We start from the raw sequence: 16,650 nt of genomic DNA on the forward strand, positions 1-16,650 counted from the left end.
GTCATATCTGAAGTTCCCCTACTACGTCTAGGCTTTATGAGTAGTCCCTGTATCGGTCTGCAGTTGTACCAAAAATACATGCTCTTGCTGTTCTCTTACAGATTACAGGCTACACATTAATTTTAGTATTTTCACACGCACACACACATTTTCAATAGTTTTTATTTTTTTACAACACACATACCTGTCATGTTCTTTCCTGTACTTGAATACTTATTAATTCTAATGTTTTCATAGTCAGTTTCATGTGTTTATTCATATCTAATGTAGACTTAATCTGTTTATTTCTTCCCTACATCTTTGCAGATCTAAGACAAGATGAAAGTAAAAACATTCTCTTCCCAATAGTTTTTTTCCCCACCTGCATTTTGTCAGACCAGTGAAGATGGTGGTAAACTACTATTGGTATGGACCCTAGGTTACCTTTTCCCATTGTTATCATACTAACTGTATGTCGTATAACCTTAGAGGTCCTGCTCACCTGATGTTAATGGGAGAGGGAAGGGTTTAAGGTGTGGTCTTTACTCCCAAATTTCACTTAAACATAACTTCCAAATGAAGAGAGACAAGGAGACATAAAATAATCTGTGGGGGGGGGGGGGGGGGGGGGGAATACAATGGTGGATGGTTATTAAAATAACCTTGGTGTTAGGGGGCTTTTAAAAGAGCCGTTTCACTCCAAGGCATGCTGCCATGGGACTTCACCTGCTGGCGATGAGAAGTAGGTGGTCAGCTTCTCTCACCTGGAGCGCCTGTCTGGGGCGTTGTTGGTTGTTGGTGACATCAGGAAGGTGACCATTTGGCGTGCCAGTCTCCATCCGGAACGGGACCTGGAATGACCAATACAGGTCGTTGTGGAGAACTTCACGCAGGCATCGACATTTTAGGGACTGAGACCAAGCACGCCGATACATTCTCCACCGGGCTGCCAGAATCCCAAAGGCGCATTCAAAAACGAACCTTGCTCCGAATACGGATTTTAAACCAACTCTGGGAAAAGCTATAGTCCTAATGAACATTCTATAAAAGTACATCTCATGTCACATAGGGTATATTAACTAGCTAGGTTGCACGTAAAAGATATCTAATATCAATCAATTACGGTATCAAAGAGTTTAAAAATCCACTAGAATGTAGCTTACAGGAGACACATCGCCAGAAGTTCAACTGGGCTAATGGACCCCGGTAGTTGGTATCCATCCGGGCGATCCTGGCTCCAACCATCTGGAGCAGGTGATCGCTTCGGTCCAGACGAAAGTAACTTCTAAATTCCTCTCGAAATTGTCGAAGCTCTTGAATGAGACGGTGGAACTCACCTGCATGCTTTCGGAACTTCAACCACCTCTGGACCCACACAGACATGCGCTTTCGGCGGGGTTGGTCCCAGCCCAACAGCGCGATCAAAACCACCTTCCTCAACGTTGGCCTCATTGTTGGAAGAGCCTCTCTCTGCTATCTTGACTATTATTGCATTTCGCTATTTTGGAGGGAAATTATATTATAGGCTCTCACAATACCTTTTCAGATGTCATCGAATAAATAATAAAACACAATGTAAAGAAATGATACAATCTAATGTTTTTATAATGTAATCTCAGTTTTTACTGGATATGTGTGCAACAAAAATTCAACATTCACAATTTGCTACTTCCTGTCAAGTTTACCGTACAATTTGATGCACCTGCACCACACAGAACGCTCTGCAACTGCCTCTCCAACGCAATGCTGCAAGGCAAACGCAGCGTTCCATTGGAAATGAATGTACTTCTGGTGTACTAAAACGCAATGTGTTCGAAGCGTAAGGCACTGCACCTCAGTGCTAGAGGCGTCACTACAGACCTTGGTTTGATTCCAGGCTGTATCACAACCGGCCGTGATTGGAAGTCCCACAGGGCAGCATCCGGGTTAGGGTTTGGCCAGGGTAGACCGTCATTGTAAATAAGAACTGACTTGCCTAGTTAAATAAAAAACATCCAATAAAATCTCAATGTTATCAAAAACAAAAGAGCTTCATCAAAAAACAATTATTGAAAATACCAAAAAAAATATCAAAATATGTAGCAACACATTTACAGGAGGTATTTTCTTAGGCTGCTACTTAGGCAACTATGTAATTGTGTGATGATACCAAATATGTATATAAACCCTGGATTTCTAATGCTATGATTTCTAGATGCTTTGAAGCCATTGATTGGCCATATTGGCACTCCTCAGAAAAGCAGTCCTCCATAGGAATGAATGGAATTATACAGTATTTCATGTTTAATGGTTCAAAGACATATAAGTATTTTTTGTTGAAGTGGGGACAGTAAAATTAGAACTTCCAAAATGTATACTTTAAGGAAGAATAAAAAGATTTAGCTCACATAATGTAATTTAAAAAAAACAAATGTAGATATTAGTAAATGCATTTTGATAGCTTCCAAAATATTATTACAACAGTGGGGGAGTGCAAAGATGGAGGCGTGGTGGCGTCAAAACAGCGCCCCCTGTCTGTCATCTAGTGTATATATAAATCATTGGATGATACCGTATGTGTGAGATAATGGTGGCTCAGATAGTTTGTTCAGTCGGCGTCTCCCATAGCAAAGGGACACATTTCAAGGCCCACTTAATCCAGTTTGTTTAAATATCTGGCCTTTTCAGCAGCTTCCAGACTATTTATATAAGAAGCCAAGTATTGTGTTGGCAGTATCATGTTATGGGTATACTTGTCATGGGCAGGGACTGGGGAGTTTGCCAGGATCAAAATAAATATGAAAGGAGCAAAGGCCAGGTAAAAAGTTAGAGGAAAACTGCCTCAGTCTTCTGAAAACCTAAACCTGGGATAGAGGTTTATTTTTCAGCGAGACAATATCACAAAATGTAATGCCAAATACACACCAGAATTGCTTTCCAAGAGGTGTTTAGTGTTCCTGAGTGGTCTAGTCTCAGTCCTGCTTTAAAAAAAATCAGAGGGGTTTAAATAAAGCTGCCCATCAATGATGCCCAACCAAATTTACTGAGCCTGAGCAAATCTGACCAAAAATATGGATATACTATGCCCTAAGAGTTGTGCAAAGTTGGTCAAATCTTAATGAAAATGATTCACAGCTGTAATGGCTGCCAAAGGTGCTTCCACCAAGTATTACCTCAGGGGGATGGAGAGTTATTACTTCTTAATTTGGAAAATGTTCTATAACTTTCTTTCACTTTGAATATCTGGAGTAGGTTGTGTAGAATTGTAGAACACAATCTAATTGAATCCCTTTTTAGATTGGATTTTGAGACAGCAAAACGAGAAAGAAGTTCAAGGGGGTCTATTGGCACTGTGCACAATTCTCCACAATCTAATGTTATATTTCTATCTGCTAAAAGGAATTAGTCTATGTTCAACTAAAATACAATATATTTATAGTATATTTTCCATTTATAGAATCCCACTCCAGTTTCAGACTAGCCTACCCTCAAATTGAGCTATAATAAAAATGAAATCCTTCTTTTCTAAATATAGGTACAGACATGACATGCATTTCAGACAGTATTGGCTGTATTTCACAAGCAGCAGTAGTCCTACTTTGACCCTAGTGAAACTGAATTGCAGAGCCCTGGGTACATGCTCATAAAGCGTCTCAAAGAAAGTGCTGATCTTTAGCTTTTGAGATCCTAGATCAGCACTCTTACTCTATGAATGTGGGCCATGGACAGTAGCAAGTATACCCAACTGCAGTCTTGAGAGAATTGATCAAGGAATACCATTTCAATTGATATCATGGTTCAAAGTATAGTGATTCTTGAAGGAAATAAACAGACTCCAGGAATCTCCTTTATGCACAAACAATGGGGGGCGATTTTATTGGTCAATCTGGGGCAAGTAAAGCAAAACTTCGCTCAAAGTTCTTCACCACGATGAGACTGGTGCTTCTTTTCAAAAGCAGTGCAGTGGTGCTAGAATGGTAGATTCCTGATGTCATGTTGGTAGTCAGAGCAGAAGAGGAGAGCAGAGTATATGTCAGCCAACAGAACAGTTCTGCGTCCGAAACAGCACCACGGTGTTCCCTACATACTGTAGTGCACTACTTTTAACAAGGCCCTGGTCAAAAGTAGTGCACGATGTAGGGAACAGGTTGTCATTTCAGATACAGACTGGAGTTTACACAGTAGAGCCCACAGTTAGTCAGGCAGCAGTCAACAAACCCATACGTACAGGATATATATCATTTATACATGTATTCGTATGTACATTCAAACCCATTCAATAAATAGAGACACATTCAAATAAATAAAAAAAATAAACAAACAATATGGAAGATTTTTGTTGTTGTAATACTTTACATGACAGAGGACATGTAAACTGGTAAAATTAATGACGTTTTCGTTTGGGAGTTAACACTTCCCAGTGAGCAAAATTGGTGGAAAGACATTATTTTGCTCATAGGGTTTAACATGAAGGCATCATTTATAATAGACTAGAGGGGGTCAGTTGCAACAGTAGACATTAGAAGAAGATACCGTTTTGGCTTAAATCGTCACCATCCTTGTCTTTTAACTCCAACGCCTCTCACTCAAAGCATATCTTCTGGAACTAAACTTTGCCATCTGGTGCAAATTATATTTAGTGGCAGTTTCAGCGACCTCTTTCAGTCAGATGAGGAACACTGCTTTTACATTTCAATCACGATGTCAAGCTGAACTTCGACCCTAATCTTCGTTACAACTGACATTTGTGAACATATAATTCATTTTTGAGGAATGATATTTGATTTGTATGATCAACTCCACAGTTTATATCCCTTGCCGGAGGCTTAGGGGTCTACTTTTTTTGCATGGAAAAGAATGTTGATCATACAATTTGCCAATGTACCTTTAAAATCAGTTATAAAGCATGAAAAAATAAAATAAAATATCTATCATAAAACATTTCAAAATGTTAAAATCGAGTAGCTGATTTGGTTCTGGGTGCGGAGATGAATAAGTCCTCCAATAAGCCATTTTAAACAGTACCATAACTGACCATTGTAAATAGTAACTAAGTTAAGAGTTACAGTGTTCCCAGGTTAATATTGGCCAATGGTCAAAAAAGCCATTCTCTCATTCCTTATCATGCAGCAGAAAACAGCCCGATGCAATTAAGTATAGTCCAGCGTATTATACAGTAGTCCCTCTATCTGTTCACTTTTCTTCCATGTACCGGTAGAGAGATCTGGGACCAGGCTAGTCGAGTCCCAATGTCAACCAACTCCAAGTCACAACCCAAGGCAGTGGTCAAGTGTTCAAGGTCTGTTCACCTTTGGGATTGAGCTTCAAGGACCACATTTCAACCCTCTTGACTTAGGCTTCGTCCCAAATGGCGTTCAAGACCCAACCTGAGTTACATCGGTGCCATTGCACGCTGTCAACATGAGTAAACGGCGCCAAAACTGAATTAAAATCACAAGTAAAACAAAATAGTGGTTGAAATAGTGGTGAAAAATGAGAACTTGGAACCTGTGTTTGCCCCTCCCAATCCAACCTTATCAGTCCCTTCTTTCAGTGCATTGTCCATGTGTTTCTTTTTCGGTCCTATCGCACAAATCCCTCAATGCATAAAAGAGAGTACCAGCTGCCAGTGAAATCTACTTCAAATTCCGCTCATGCCGTTGAACACACTACACCAACTTACTTTCTCGAAATCCTTCATAATACTGCTTTAGTTAATCTAGGAATCCCTTACATCAGCAGACTGTAGAAAGCCTGGAGGATGAACGCCTGTAGAATGCATCTAGATTCTAAAATGTGGTTACCTTGTTTAGCGTGCAGGCGACCTTATTCCACAACAGCCTTCCCTAACATTACAGACCCATGGTGATGATGGCAGTGTTCCTGATCATTATATTATGTTGATGGGGGGGGGGGGGGGGGGGGGGTCTGAGACATTAAAACACCTCTCCAAGCATTGCAAAGATCTGCTAAACTGCACAGGCCCACTCAGTCGTGTATTGAAGACTGCCTTCCAGCGTTAATCAACTTGGATGGCTGACTGGGACAGCGTAGCTGCATCATTGTCCCATTCGAGTCTACTACTCCCCCCTTCTCTCCCCCTCTATGAGTCTCTCCAACATTCAATCTCTCTCTCTCTCCCTCTCCTCTTTTGATTGAAGTGGGGAGTGAGTACAAGAGGAAAATCACAACACATAAATAAAAAAAAACGATCAACATTAATAAATAAATAAAATGCTTTGAATGAGAGCAATATAAAAACCTAAAATGACATTTACTCACCAACTGTTATAAACCCCCATTCCCCTCCTCCCACATTCGTTGTCTAAACAGGAGAAAAGGGAGAAGGACCATTTCAGAGGGGAGAGAAGGCTGAACGAAGCGATACCAGAGGCGCTGTTTGCGTGTCCATCTGTCATGTCAAGACAAGACCCGCTCAAATGGATCCCGAGTGGATCATCTTGGTGGACAAATAATACAGGACCGGGATCACAAGTTGAAATACTGGTATTGTCTTTGTCCCCTTTTTTGCAGCCACCAAAATCAACTGGTCACCAAATAATAATTTACTACACATTTCTATACATTAATATTCATTTTGTATCCTTCCCTAAATCTTGAACAGCAGTTGAATCTCTTTCAAGAGAATAATACTTTATCTATTCCTTTAACTCAAATAAGATGATCACTCTTGCTTAATCCGCCTGTATTATTTTCTGTATCACTCGATCACTATTGCTCGTCAATGTGTTCTCTCATCCTTTTGCTTTTCAATCCATTCAACCCCCCCCATTCAGTTTGAAATCAGTGTGTACAGACACGTAATATTGAAATACTTGCCCTTTCACAAGTCTTTCTGTCTATGCTTCCATTTCTCTCCCTTATTAATTTCTTTCTTTCTTCACCCTCTCCTCTTTCAATCTGTCTCTCTCTTCTTCCAGAGGTCTATGTAACTCTAAAGGGACAATGGAGGGAGGGAGAGAGTGGTAGAGGATGAGAAACAATCTCTCTCTCCCTCCCTCTCTCCTAGGTTAGTGTCATTGCAATACAGTACAATAGATTCCCTTGACAGACCTCGGTCTTCCCTCCCCCGGCCTGGTCTGGCTGGCCCCGTCCCCACGGTGATCTCTCTTCCTCTCCATCTCTGCCTCCCTCTTTCTTTCTCAGTGCGTGTCAGTCTCTCTGTCTGCCTGGTGGGGGACGGGACTGTAGCCGTTGGCTGGGGGAGGTAAAGGGGCTCCCTGGCCGGGGTAGCAGCCCCCATCTTGCTTGTTGAGTGCAGCCGGGGGTCGGGAGCGCGAGGCCCCGGTGAAGAGGCGGAAGGCGCCCCTGCAGATGAGGGTGAACCAGTAGACCTGTGGGGCCATGAGACAGAAGGCCCCCACGTTGTACTGCCAGGGAGCCCCAAAGGGCACTGTGTAGAGGGGGATGGAGGCATACCTGCAACAGGAGGAGGAGGAGGAATGAGGGTTAATGCTCACTTAAATGTTGCTAGTTAACAAGCTTACCCAGATTTTTAAATGTACTTAGTGCAAACTTGTTCATTTGAACAAGTTCTAAAACAAGACACCTTGTCTCAAGATTAGCTATTTATTTATTTATTTTACCTTTAGTTAACTAGGCTAGTCAGTTAAGAACAAATTATTATTTTCAATGACGGACTAGGGTTAACTGCAGAAATCTGGGTAATTCCAAAGGGTTCACAAACTTTTTCTTGCAATTGTATGTATGTATTTTTTGCTACTGCTCGACTAAAGAGATCTCGGTAGACCAACAGCCTATCAACCAAACAATCGACCAGTCGACTAAATGGGGTCAGCCCTAAAAAATAAAATAAAATAACACCATTTTCATTACTGAATTTATAATGGTTGGTGATGGTTTGCGACAATCTGGGACCGTCACGTGATGTCCTGACGGCTGGTAAAACAAACGCCTTACAAATGTCTTAACATGGTCTTGGTAGATAGTGTGGTCTACAGTTTATCATGAGGTACTCTACCCTCAGGTGAGCAATACCTCGAGACTTGTTAATATTAGACATTGCGTAACAGCCGTTATTGAGAAATAGACACACACCCCCACCCCTCTTCTTATCAGACGTAACTTCTCTGTTCTGTCGGTGCGTGGTCAATTCCACCTGTTCTATATTATCCGCGTCGTCGCTCAGCCACGACTTGGTGAAACATAAGATATTACAGTTTAATGTCCCATTGGAAGGATAATCTTAAATCGTAGGTCATCAATTTTATTGCACGTTAGCCAATAGAACGGATGGCAGTGGGAGTTTACTCGCTCGACCTACGAATTCTCAGAAGGCAGCTCGACCTGCGCCCCCTTTTTCTCCGTCTTCACGCAAATGACGTGGATTTGGGCCTGTTCCTGAGAAAGCAGTATATCCTTCTCGTCGGACTAGTTAAAGGAAAACATTTCTTCCAGTTCGAGGTGAGTAATCGCTGTTTCGATGTCCAGAAGTTATTTTCAGTCATAAGAGACGGTAGAAGCAACATTATGTAAAAAATAAGTTAAACAACGCAAAAGAAAAACATACAAAATAGCAGTTTGGTTAGGAGCATGTAAAACGTCAGCGCCATCTTATCAAAGATATGTTGTATTCGGCGCATGTGACAAATAAAATTAGATTTGAGACAGAGACAGGCAGACAGAGACAGGCAGACCGAGACAGTCAGACAGACAGAGACAGAGTTCAGTATGTTACCTGCTGTAGGCGTAGTAGAGGTAGGGGAAGAGCAGAACTCGACAGATGAAGAAAGTGACCAGCATGAGAGCGCCATTCACTTTATGAAGAAGAGTGTGCTGCTTCTTGTACTGAGGGGGACAAAGAGAGAGAGAGAGAGAAAGGGCAGGAACAAGGGACGGGGAAAAACAAGAGCAGGGTGAAGGACAGAAAGAGCTTGGGTAAATGTCAACCCAAAATCACAGGAGACAAGAACACTAACATGAAAGCTAGAAAGTGAGCCCTTCAAAATCAGAGAGACTCAAGGCTCTTAAATTGCTGCACGGAGAGTAAGAGACTGAGGAAGAAGAGAGAGGAGAGAAAAAGAGAGAGCAAGAGAAAGAGCGAAAGAAAGAACAGGGGTTAAAAGAGAGGGGGAGAGGTAGGAGTGAGTGAGTGAGAATTACCTGGATGAGGATTTTCCCCAGGCAGACGGACGGAGTGCTGAGTTCAGCCATGAACATGACACCCTGGAAGTAATCGCCCTTTCCCTGCCTCCAGAACTAACATCAAGAGAGCGAGAAAGAGGGGAGTGGGGGGAGAAAGCCGGGAAGAGTGAGATGCGATAGATATGATAGATATCATGATATGGCTGATAAAGTTTATTGACAGACCATTGAAAGAAAATCTCAAACACGCACACCTCATCTCCCCTTAAAAACACGTGTCCATAGAAGGGATGTTAACATTGGCGTCCCGTGCCGCTGCCAGTAGCAACGGGAGGCAGATGGGGATTGGAGCAAGAGAGAGTCTAGTCTGCAGATGGTTGCCGGTTAGGGACATTTTTAGCGATCAGAAACCAAGTCACCAAAGGTTCATCTCTTTCTATCAAGACTTAAAGGATTATTAAGTGTGTGTGTGTGTATATATAATTTATCATTAGTTATTTTCCCCCCCTTTAGACACAAGACAGACCATGCCACGGTAGACTACCAAGATAGTCCGCTAAAGCCACCCTAGTTACAGCGATAGATAGTTACCACGGAGACGGGGAAGCAGATGGTCACCATGACGACGTGGTGCAGCACCATGAGGAACTCTCTGCGCAGGTAGCTGGCCACTGCCGAGCCCATTGGCTTAGGCCTGCCGCCCTCCTCCTCGTGCCCTTTGACCTGCAGCTTGTGCCAGTAGCACAGGAACATGGCGTAGATGTCGTACGCAAAGTAGGGCACCGCAAACAGGATGTAGGTACTGGTAAGCCAGTGTCTGGAAAGGTAGGGCGCAAGGGGGGGAGACAGAGAAAGTGAGAAAGGAGAGAGCGAAAGAAAGAGAAAGTGCAACAGTTTATTTTCTATGCAACAATGTGTACCTACACTGTAACTACATGTACACTGTAGCTGCCTATGTGACTACCATGTAAATACACTATTGCCTATTTCAGTGAGGCTCCAGCCTAGACGTCAAGAAGTTAAGTGACTGGCCAGGATGCACTGCTCTTGGCACGTGCGTGATTTGGGTGGGTTTGTGATTTGGTAGTCAAATGAGCCGGCACTCGCACCTCCCGACTTTGACTGGCAAATGAGGGCAAGGGGGAGGGAGTCGGTGACTGGCAGTATCTCCCTCCTCTCTCTCCTCCTCCTCCTAATTGATGGAAAGATGAGGGGGAAGAGGAGCGAAGGAGGGGGTGGGGGGGGGGGTTAAGAAGAGCAGCTGTGTCACATTGTGAGTTCGTTCTTAGGACAACAATGTCTGACTCAGAATCACAGCATCTCAGTAGTCTAAAGAATCTTCCTTTCTTACTCTGCTTTTCCTCTCCTCCAATCCTCCTCTTCCTTCAACCAAAAACAAACCTTCCTCTTCTAACCAAAAACATGACACTGTGTGCATTTCATATAGTTTTGCTGTAGTCCACTGTTAACAAAGTTGCAGTTGTAATACCAGTGGAGACATGTTTGAGTAGCTGCTCCTACAGTTCCATAGCAGCATGCTGCAGTCTAGGTTTCTGAGTGACTGCATTACAGATACTAAAATAGCTCTGCTGGCTTTGGGACAAATAGAGGTTAATTGGGTTTAAATACTAATTCGGTTAACAGGGACAAGGTGAGCAGGGAGAGAATGACAGATTACGCACACACACACACACACACACACACACACACACACACTTGAATACTTTATTTGGATCGAAAGTTAAACATACACAGTAAATTGGCCAGAGTTAACTTGTTGATTTTTCAATGTCATATTTCTAGTGTTGATTGTGGAGTTAAATTAACTCTGTAAGAGTGAAATTAACACTCAGTGGTTTAAAATATCCCCAATGTGGGGGTTTATAACCAGTGTTGAGTGTGAGAGTGTCAGTTTTACAAACATTCCCATCAAAACCACACCCATCATTATCAGATTTCCCAGCATGCTCTTCTGCAACACACGTGTCTTCTGTTTCCCTCAGAATAGAGTGGACAGGACCAGGCAGTAAATCAGACTAGTGAAAAAAAAATAACATGATCAATGATGGGTCTTTTCTACACAGAAAATCATACACAATTATTGCCTGATGTTTTCCTAAATCCTAAACTTCCCAAATCCTTTCAGATGTATTTCAAACCATACTTCAGATTGAAACATTATGACAAATCAGTCTAAAACAATGTTTGACAGACGGTCATAACGCCAATTAAAAAAGTTAACATTGGTCGCTGATTACATCACTTTTTTACATGGTGGGGTTGCGAAAAAAATTTAATATCAAAATGGGGTCACGGACCAAAAAAGTTTGGGAACCCCTGATTTAGGAAGTCTCTTCACAATGTCACTAACCCCAACAGTCATTCTGAATGCAGCTGCGGGTGAATAAAAATTCCTACTGTTGGATGTCCTAACTGGCGGAATTCCAATAGGAATCATATATCACTTTGTAAGCCAGCAGAATGTGACTTACAGGCCTGATGTGGCCTGTAAACCAGGAGGTTTCTAACACCACTGTGTTAGGGTAAAACTTTGCTATCAAACTAAGGCCTTATGACGGCTTTATGCGCAAATATTTATAGAATACCCATCATATCAAAGTAAACTTGGAGTCACGCGATGACATGGTGTGTGGTCCTCCTACTATGACTGGGGAAACCATGCAGTTTATTAAGCTTCAGATGAAATAAACGATGATTAACTTCACAGGTTGGTGAAAGTACATGGTTATCTTGATGCGCCTTCCCAATAAAAATCGGAGGGCCTTATTCTGGTGACATGAGGACGTCTGACAAATAAAACAAGAATCTCATCATGTAGACCAGGCTACCCGCACTGTGTCTGCAAGCTGTTGGCCAGAGAGCACGTGCCAAGACCAGTCTTTTTTTGTGACAAAGCTATCCGTAGAGTTTCAAATACGATGGAAAAACATTGAACTTTAGACTTATTCGGTACATGAAAACTTTAGTGAAAAAGCACATTTTGTGTGCACTACGTCATCACACACTGGCTTTTATCTGCAACAAGTCCATTTGGTGGAAACACAGCTATTGGTGGGAAAATATGCAGATTTTCTTGATGCGGATTTTAGAATATTCGCATGAAAATCTGTCGCCGATTGGATGGAAACCTAGCTAGTGTCGATTTAACACTGGAGAGTTTGCGGTGTCGTTAGGGACCCAAAGTGCTCAAGCGAAAAAACATTCGGAACTGCGGTTAATGACTCGTTGAGCAATTATGACTGATTATTTAGTTACATTAAAACAATAGATGGCCACATCTTAATGGCTAATTAAATGACATATATTTAACAACGACATGCGGGCAGTAGGTTCAGAACAACAATGACAAAAACTGTATACCCAAATTAAAGAAGGGCAAAGAGGCATGTGCTCTGCACAAGTAGAGCCCATCTGTGCAGGTGCCCGCAAACACACACACCTGGAACACAACTTTACAGCAACTACTACTGCATTATCATTATTCTGTACTTACTGATCCTCGATGATGTCCTCACAGGAGGATGCGATGATGTAGCCAGCTGAGGAAGCCATGATGGCTTGGATGGATGACACCAGCCTAGTGGGGAGAGAGAGGTCAGAGAGTGGGGTTTCAGTTGACATATTTATACCCATAACTCGGAATAGTATAAAATGTCAAGCAAAGCAGAATAGCATAAGGTAAAGGGTACGATAGGTAGGCATAGTCCTCAACATTGACTTATGTATCTGACTTGTAAGTGTGTGTACCTGGCAGACACGATGGTGGCGTCTCCCTCGCTCAAGCCCAAGCCTGGAGCCTTTTTCAGGCCTCTCTTAGACAGCAGGAACAGGCCCGGGAAGAAGATGGAGCCGGCAGCCAGGATGCTCAGCATGGTTCCAGTGTGTGTGTGTGTGTGTGTGTCAACAGGTACCTCACTACTGCCCTCAAACCACTTGACAAGTGGGAAAAGGTTGAATGACTGTTCTACGCAGGGTACTTCCAAAGCTATGGTAGCCGAGTTTCCAACTATCACTCGCTGCTAGATGGTTGAAGGTATATCATTAGAAAGCGTGGCAGCGTGTAAGTGTTGTCAACAGAACACAAATGTTAGTAATGTTATACTAGTAATGTTATACTAGTTATGTTAATACTGTTATGCTAGTAGTAATGTTTTGCTATGTTATTCTAATGCAGTATGTGGTCAAATGCTGCATTTGTTTTTAGTAGGCTAGTTTTGGGGATATTTCAGGAATGAAAATGGACTTGCTAGTGGTTACGATCCATGTTAATTAAACAGATACATAAGGAAAGAGGGCTACGATACAGCCGTGGGTGGTATGTCTAACTCCCCACACCTCCTTCCCAACCCCCTGCTCATAACCAGCAGAGACCTGGGTGGCTTCTGGGTCCACACACACACACATACGAGACAGAGAGAGAGACAGAGAACAAACAGACAGATGATGGGGAGGATGAGAAACAGAGGGAGAAAAAAAGAAGAGAAAAATCAATCAAATCCGTTTCACACACCTTGATTAAGAGTGCAGTAAATGTACAATAAATCAGTTATGTGTAACAGGGTTAGTTGTTTCCACTTGTCTCTAAAGAAATGTGAATTTAATGTTCAAGCACTCTTATTGGTTGGTTCAATTCCCGATGACAATAAGGCATGTTGTTATTGGCCCCGCTTGTAGATAGGGGGAGATCGTGAATGTCAGGTCTCCCTAAGTATGAAAATGTGATGCAAGGGGTAGGTCGCGTTCTGAATACCGTATTCTATTTTACAATGTGTACATTCCTGATTTATACACGTGTGGGTATATGGTACCTGTTAGGTAGGATTGTTGTATATAAAAGTGTGTTAGCCAGCATGCACCGATGTAATGGTCAATAGTTCACTGCTAACACAGTTGTTTTCATGCTACAGATTTTACCATCGACAGCCATCAACATCATTAAGCCCTGCACAACTAACGTGCCGTTTCCTTTTTAATCACAGATAATAAACAACGGTCAACTGGGAACACTGACTGGGATGATTTCTATGAACTAAACACGACGCAAGGATAGTACGATTAACATCCGTTACAGATGCACATCTAAAAACTGCCAGCGTGGTGTTTCTCTGAATGTCATATTTATTCAGTGTCATTGTGCAGCCTTTTATAACATGATGAACGTCGTACTCAAATAATTACCTGGTGCGTAGACAGCCCTACACTACACTCTAATCTCACAAACGCTGACAAATCCATTGACTACACTGTAGGCGTCATGTGTCGCTGGCTGCACCAGCTATACGCCGCCTCCGTTGGGGTTATAAATTCATTTGAGGTTTTCCACTGTCATTGCTCTCCAGGCGAATGCATGCACTCAGAGGGACTGGGGAGAGAGACGGGATGAATAGGCGGAGGAAGAGGAAAAAGGTGGCTGGAACCAACATAGATTTAGAAAGGGATTAGAAAAGCAGGAGATTTAGACAGATTACAGCTGGGAGAGAGGGAATTAGAGAGAGAGGAGATGGAAGGACATTTGACAATGGGGAGTACCTACAGTACATATGGGATATGATGAGGGATATGAAGGGTTGGGTGGAAGAGGATGTTGGGGCGGGGCCTATTGTTCCATCCTAGGCTGTTGGACAATAGATGCACCCTCACAACACAACAGGTTCATCCCATAACCAACAAATGGGTGCACTTGCATGCGGTTTTGATAAAGGCCTATCTGGGCATAATATAAATACTGCCAGATTTAGCTTGGTAGCTGTGTTCTTTTGTTCAGCACAGCAGTGCATAGGCTGCACCTCCTGACAGTAGACTATACCAGCAATTTTACATGGGGGGTGGGGGATAAAACCACTGGCCCCCTGCATAACCCCACGTTGCTACATCGCTAACTTGGCAGAAAACACAGGCTTGTTAGCGTCAAAACCTAGCTGGCAGACCCGTGCAAAAACGTGTCTCAGACTTAATTGTCAAAATACGCAATGCGCGTCAGTAGCCTAAGTAACACGGTCCTCTATTAAAAAAAATATCGGGACAAGTCTGTTTTGCACTAAATAAGAGTAAACGCAACAATAAGCAACATATTGTTTTGAAAATGGGAGACTTGTGCCGGTCTTGGCACGGCTCCACATCTAACCGTTGTCATGTTTGTTTGCTTGCTACTGTAGGCCAGTGTAGACTACAAACCAGACAAATCAATGTAACTATGAGTGCGACTGCGAGCTCGCTAGATTTGCATTCGATACATTTTTACCTTACAGTCGTTTCGTGCACAAGAGTGATTGAAGCTTCTAACAGGTTGTGTGGCACGCGGTTTGTCTATTATTAACAACACACACACACGCAAGGGATAAATTGCCTAGCCTGGCTTTTTTTTTTTTTTTTAACAGACAATGCTTGCTTACCAACCAACCAACATGCGATAGATGACAAGATTATTCAGGCCCGTATAGGCTAAAACGTGACCGTTTGCGACACACACAGGCACAACATTTATTACAGACATATGACGTTTCTTGTTTAACATCGGGTTGATGAGAATGAATTAGAGTTGGGTGTTGAGGGGGTACTAAAAGGGAGAGTAAAACAAGAAGAGATGGATAGGCTAAATTTACATTTGGTTGTTGCGGCGTCCCGTTCTGCGGCCCGGTCGGTCGGATCAAGGGGAAAATCAGTGTGTTTGGTCCTGGTGGTTGCCTTCAAGTCGAGAATTGTTCCACATTCTCTTTGTGTTTTATCTTATTCCGCATTCGGGATATCTGCGAGAAATGAGAACGTGCGTCAAACAAGACAAATAGATGTGTGTGTCCTCCCCGCTTCTGGCGTGTGGTCTCTGTCTTGGTCCGAATCAGAATATGACTCCCGCCCGACGTGCTGCTGTCGGATCGCTGCTTCAGCAATTTTATTTCCGAGAGGTGAAATGCTTTTGAAGTCGATGGTTCGCTCGAGTGTTTTGATTTATACTGCGAGGGCACTGCTCTTCTCGCCTTTGGCCGCCGTACAACCCTACTGAAATCTGAACCGTTATGCCATATCGACCGACCCTATTGCCTGGCCGATAATATTCGATACATTCACTGTGAAGTCTTCTCTGCAGATTATTTTAGGACCTGTCGTAAAACTAATTTCAGTAAACAGTCTAGGGGGAAGAAGAATAAAAAAATCATAGCGTATGCGTGATACAGTCACGCTGTGGCTAAAGCGTTGCCATTAAACCGGTTACATAGCCAGTTCGGTACCACCCCTCTCTCTATCTCATCCCCCTTGCTCCCGGGTATGGTAGGCTAATATCCAAGTGTAATTGGCGGATGAGGTCGCCTCATTGGCTATGACTCCTAGGACTAGCCGTGTTGTGACAGACAACAGCTGTCCCTGGATAAAGTATTTTGCTTTTCAAGGGCAACGGACTAATAATAGCCCGAGTCATTTTTCAGATCAAGCTGGCTAGGAAAAAGTCCTTTCGTTTTTTATAAAGACATCAAAATGCAAGTTGTCAAACCATGGGTTGAGTTATTAACTTTGACTAATTTGGAGAATGAACGTAGCTATGCTCAATCA

At 42.7% G+C, this 16,650-nt stretch overlaps 1 protein-coding gene across 2 annotated transcripts; it reads right to left on the reverse strand.

Moving 5' to 3' along the window:
* Positions 1 to 3,800: 3,800 nt before the first annotated feature.
* Positions 3,801 to 16,365, reverse strand: LOC110537930 (ceramide synthase). 2 transcript variants are annotated; one of them, XM_036938004.1, is made up of 8 exons: positions 15,708 to 16,365; positions 13,202 to 13,487; positions 12,853 to 13,040; positions 12,599 to 12,682; positions 9,676 to 9,901; positions 9,103 to 9,198; positions 8,678 to 8,787; positions 3,801 to 7,398 (listed from the first exon to the last, which is right to left on the reverse strand). In XM_036938004.1, the coding sequence occupies exons 3-8, from the start codon at positions 12,975 to 12,977 to the stop codon at positions 7,122 to 7,124; spliced, it is 918 nt and encodes a 305-aa protein (XP_036793899.1). In that variant the 5' UTR covers positions 12,978 to 13,040; positions 13,202 to 13,487; positions 15,708 to 16,365; the 3' UTR covers positions 3,801 to 7,121. The 2 variants fall into 2 exon arrangements, with proteins under 2 accessions (XP_036793899.1, XP_036793900.1); XM_036938005.1 differs by lacking the exon at positions 15,708 to 16,365 and adding an exon at positions 14,284 to 14,840 and having other exon boundaries at positions 12,853 to 13,487.
* Between the last annotated feature and the right edge of the window lie 285 nt (positions 16,366 to 16,650).

This window comes from Oncorhynchus mykiss, chromosome 12 (assembly GCF_013265735.2).
Source record: "Oncorhynchus mykiss isolate Arlee chromosome 12, USDA_OmykA_1.1, whole genome shotgun sequence".
NCBI lineage: Eukaryota > Metazoa > Chordata > Actinopteri > Salmoniformes > Salmonidae > Oncorhynchus > Oncorhynchus mykiss.

What these genes read in the sequence shown, in the direction of transcription:
- LOC110537930 (XM_036938004.1), bottom strand. Translation starts at nt 12,977, where the DNA reads ATGCTGAGCATCCTGGCTGCCGGCTCCATCTTCTTCCCGGGCCTGTTC. An exon ending in GCCACCATCGTGTCTGCCAG is followed by an intron (nt 12,683 to 12,852) that starts GTACACACACTT and finishes TCTCCCCACTAG; the next exon opens with GCTGGTGTCATCCATCCAAG. An exon ending in TGGGGAAAATCCTCATCCAG is followed by an intron (nt 8,788 to 9,102) that starts GTAATTCTCACT and finishes TGTCCCCCTCAG; the next exon opens with TACAAGAAGCAGCACACTCT.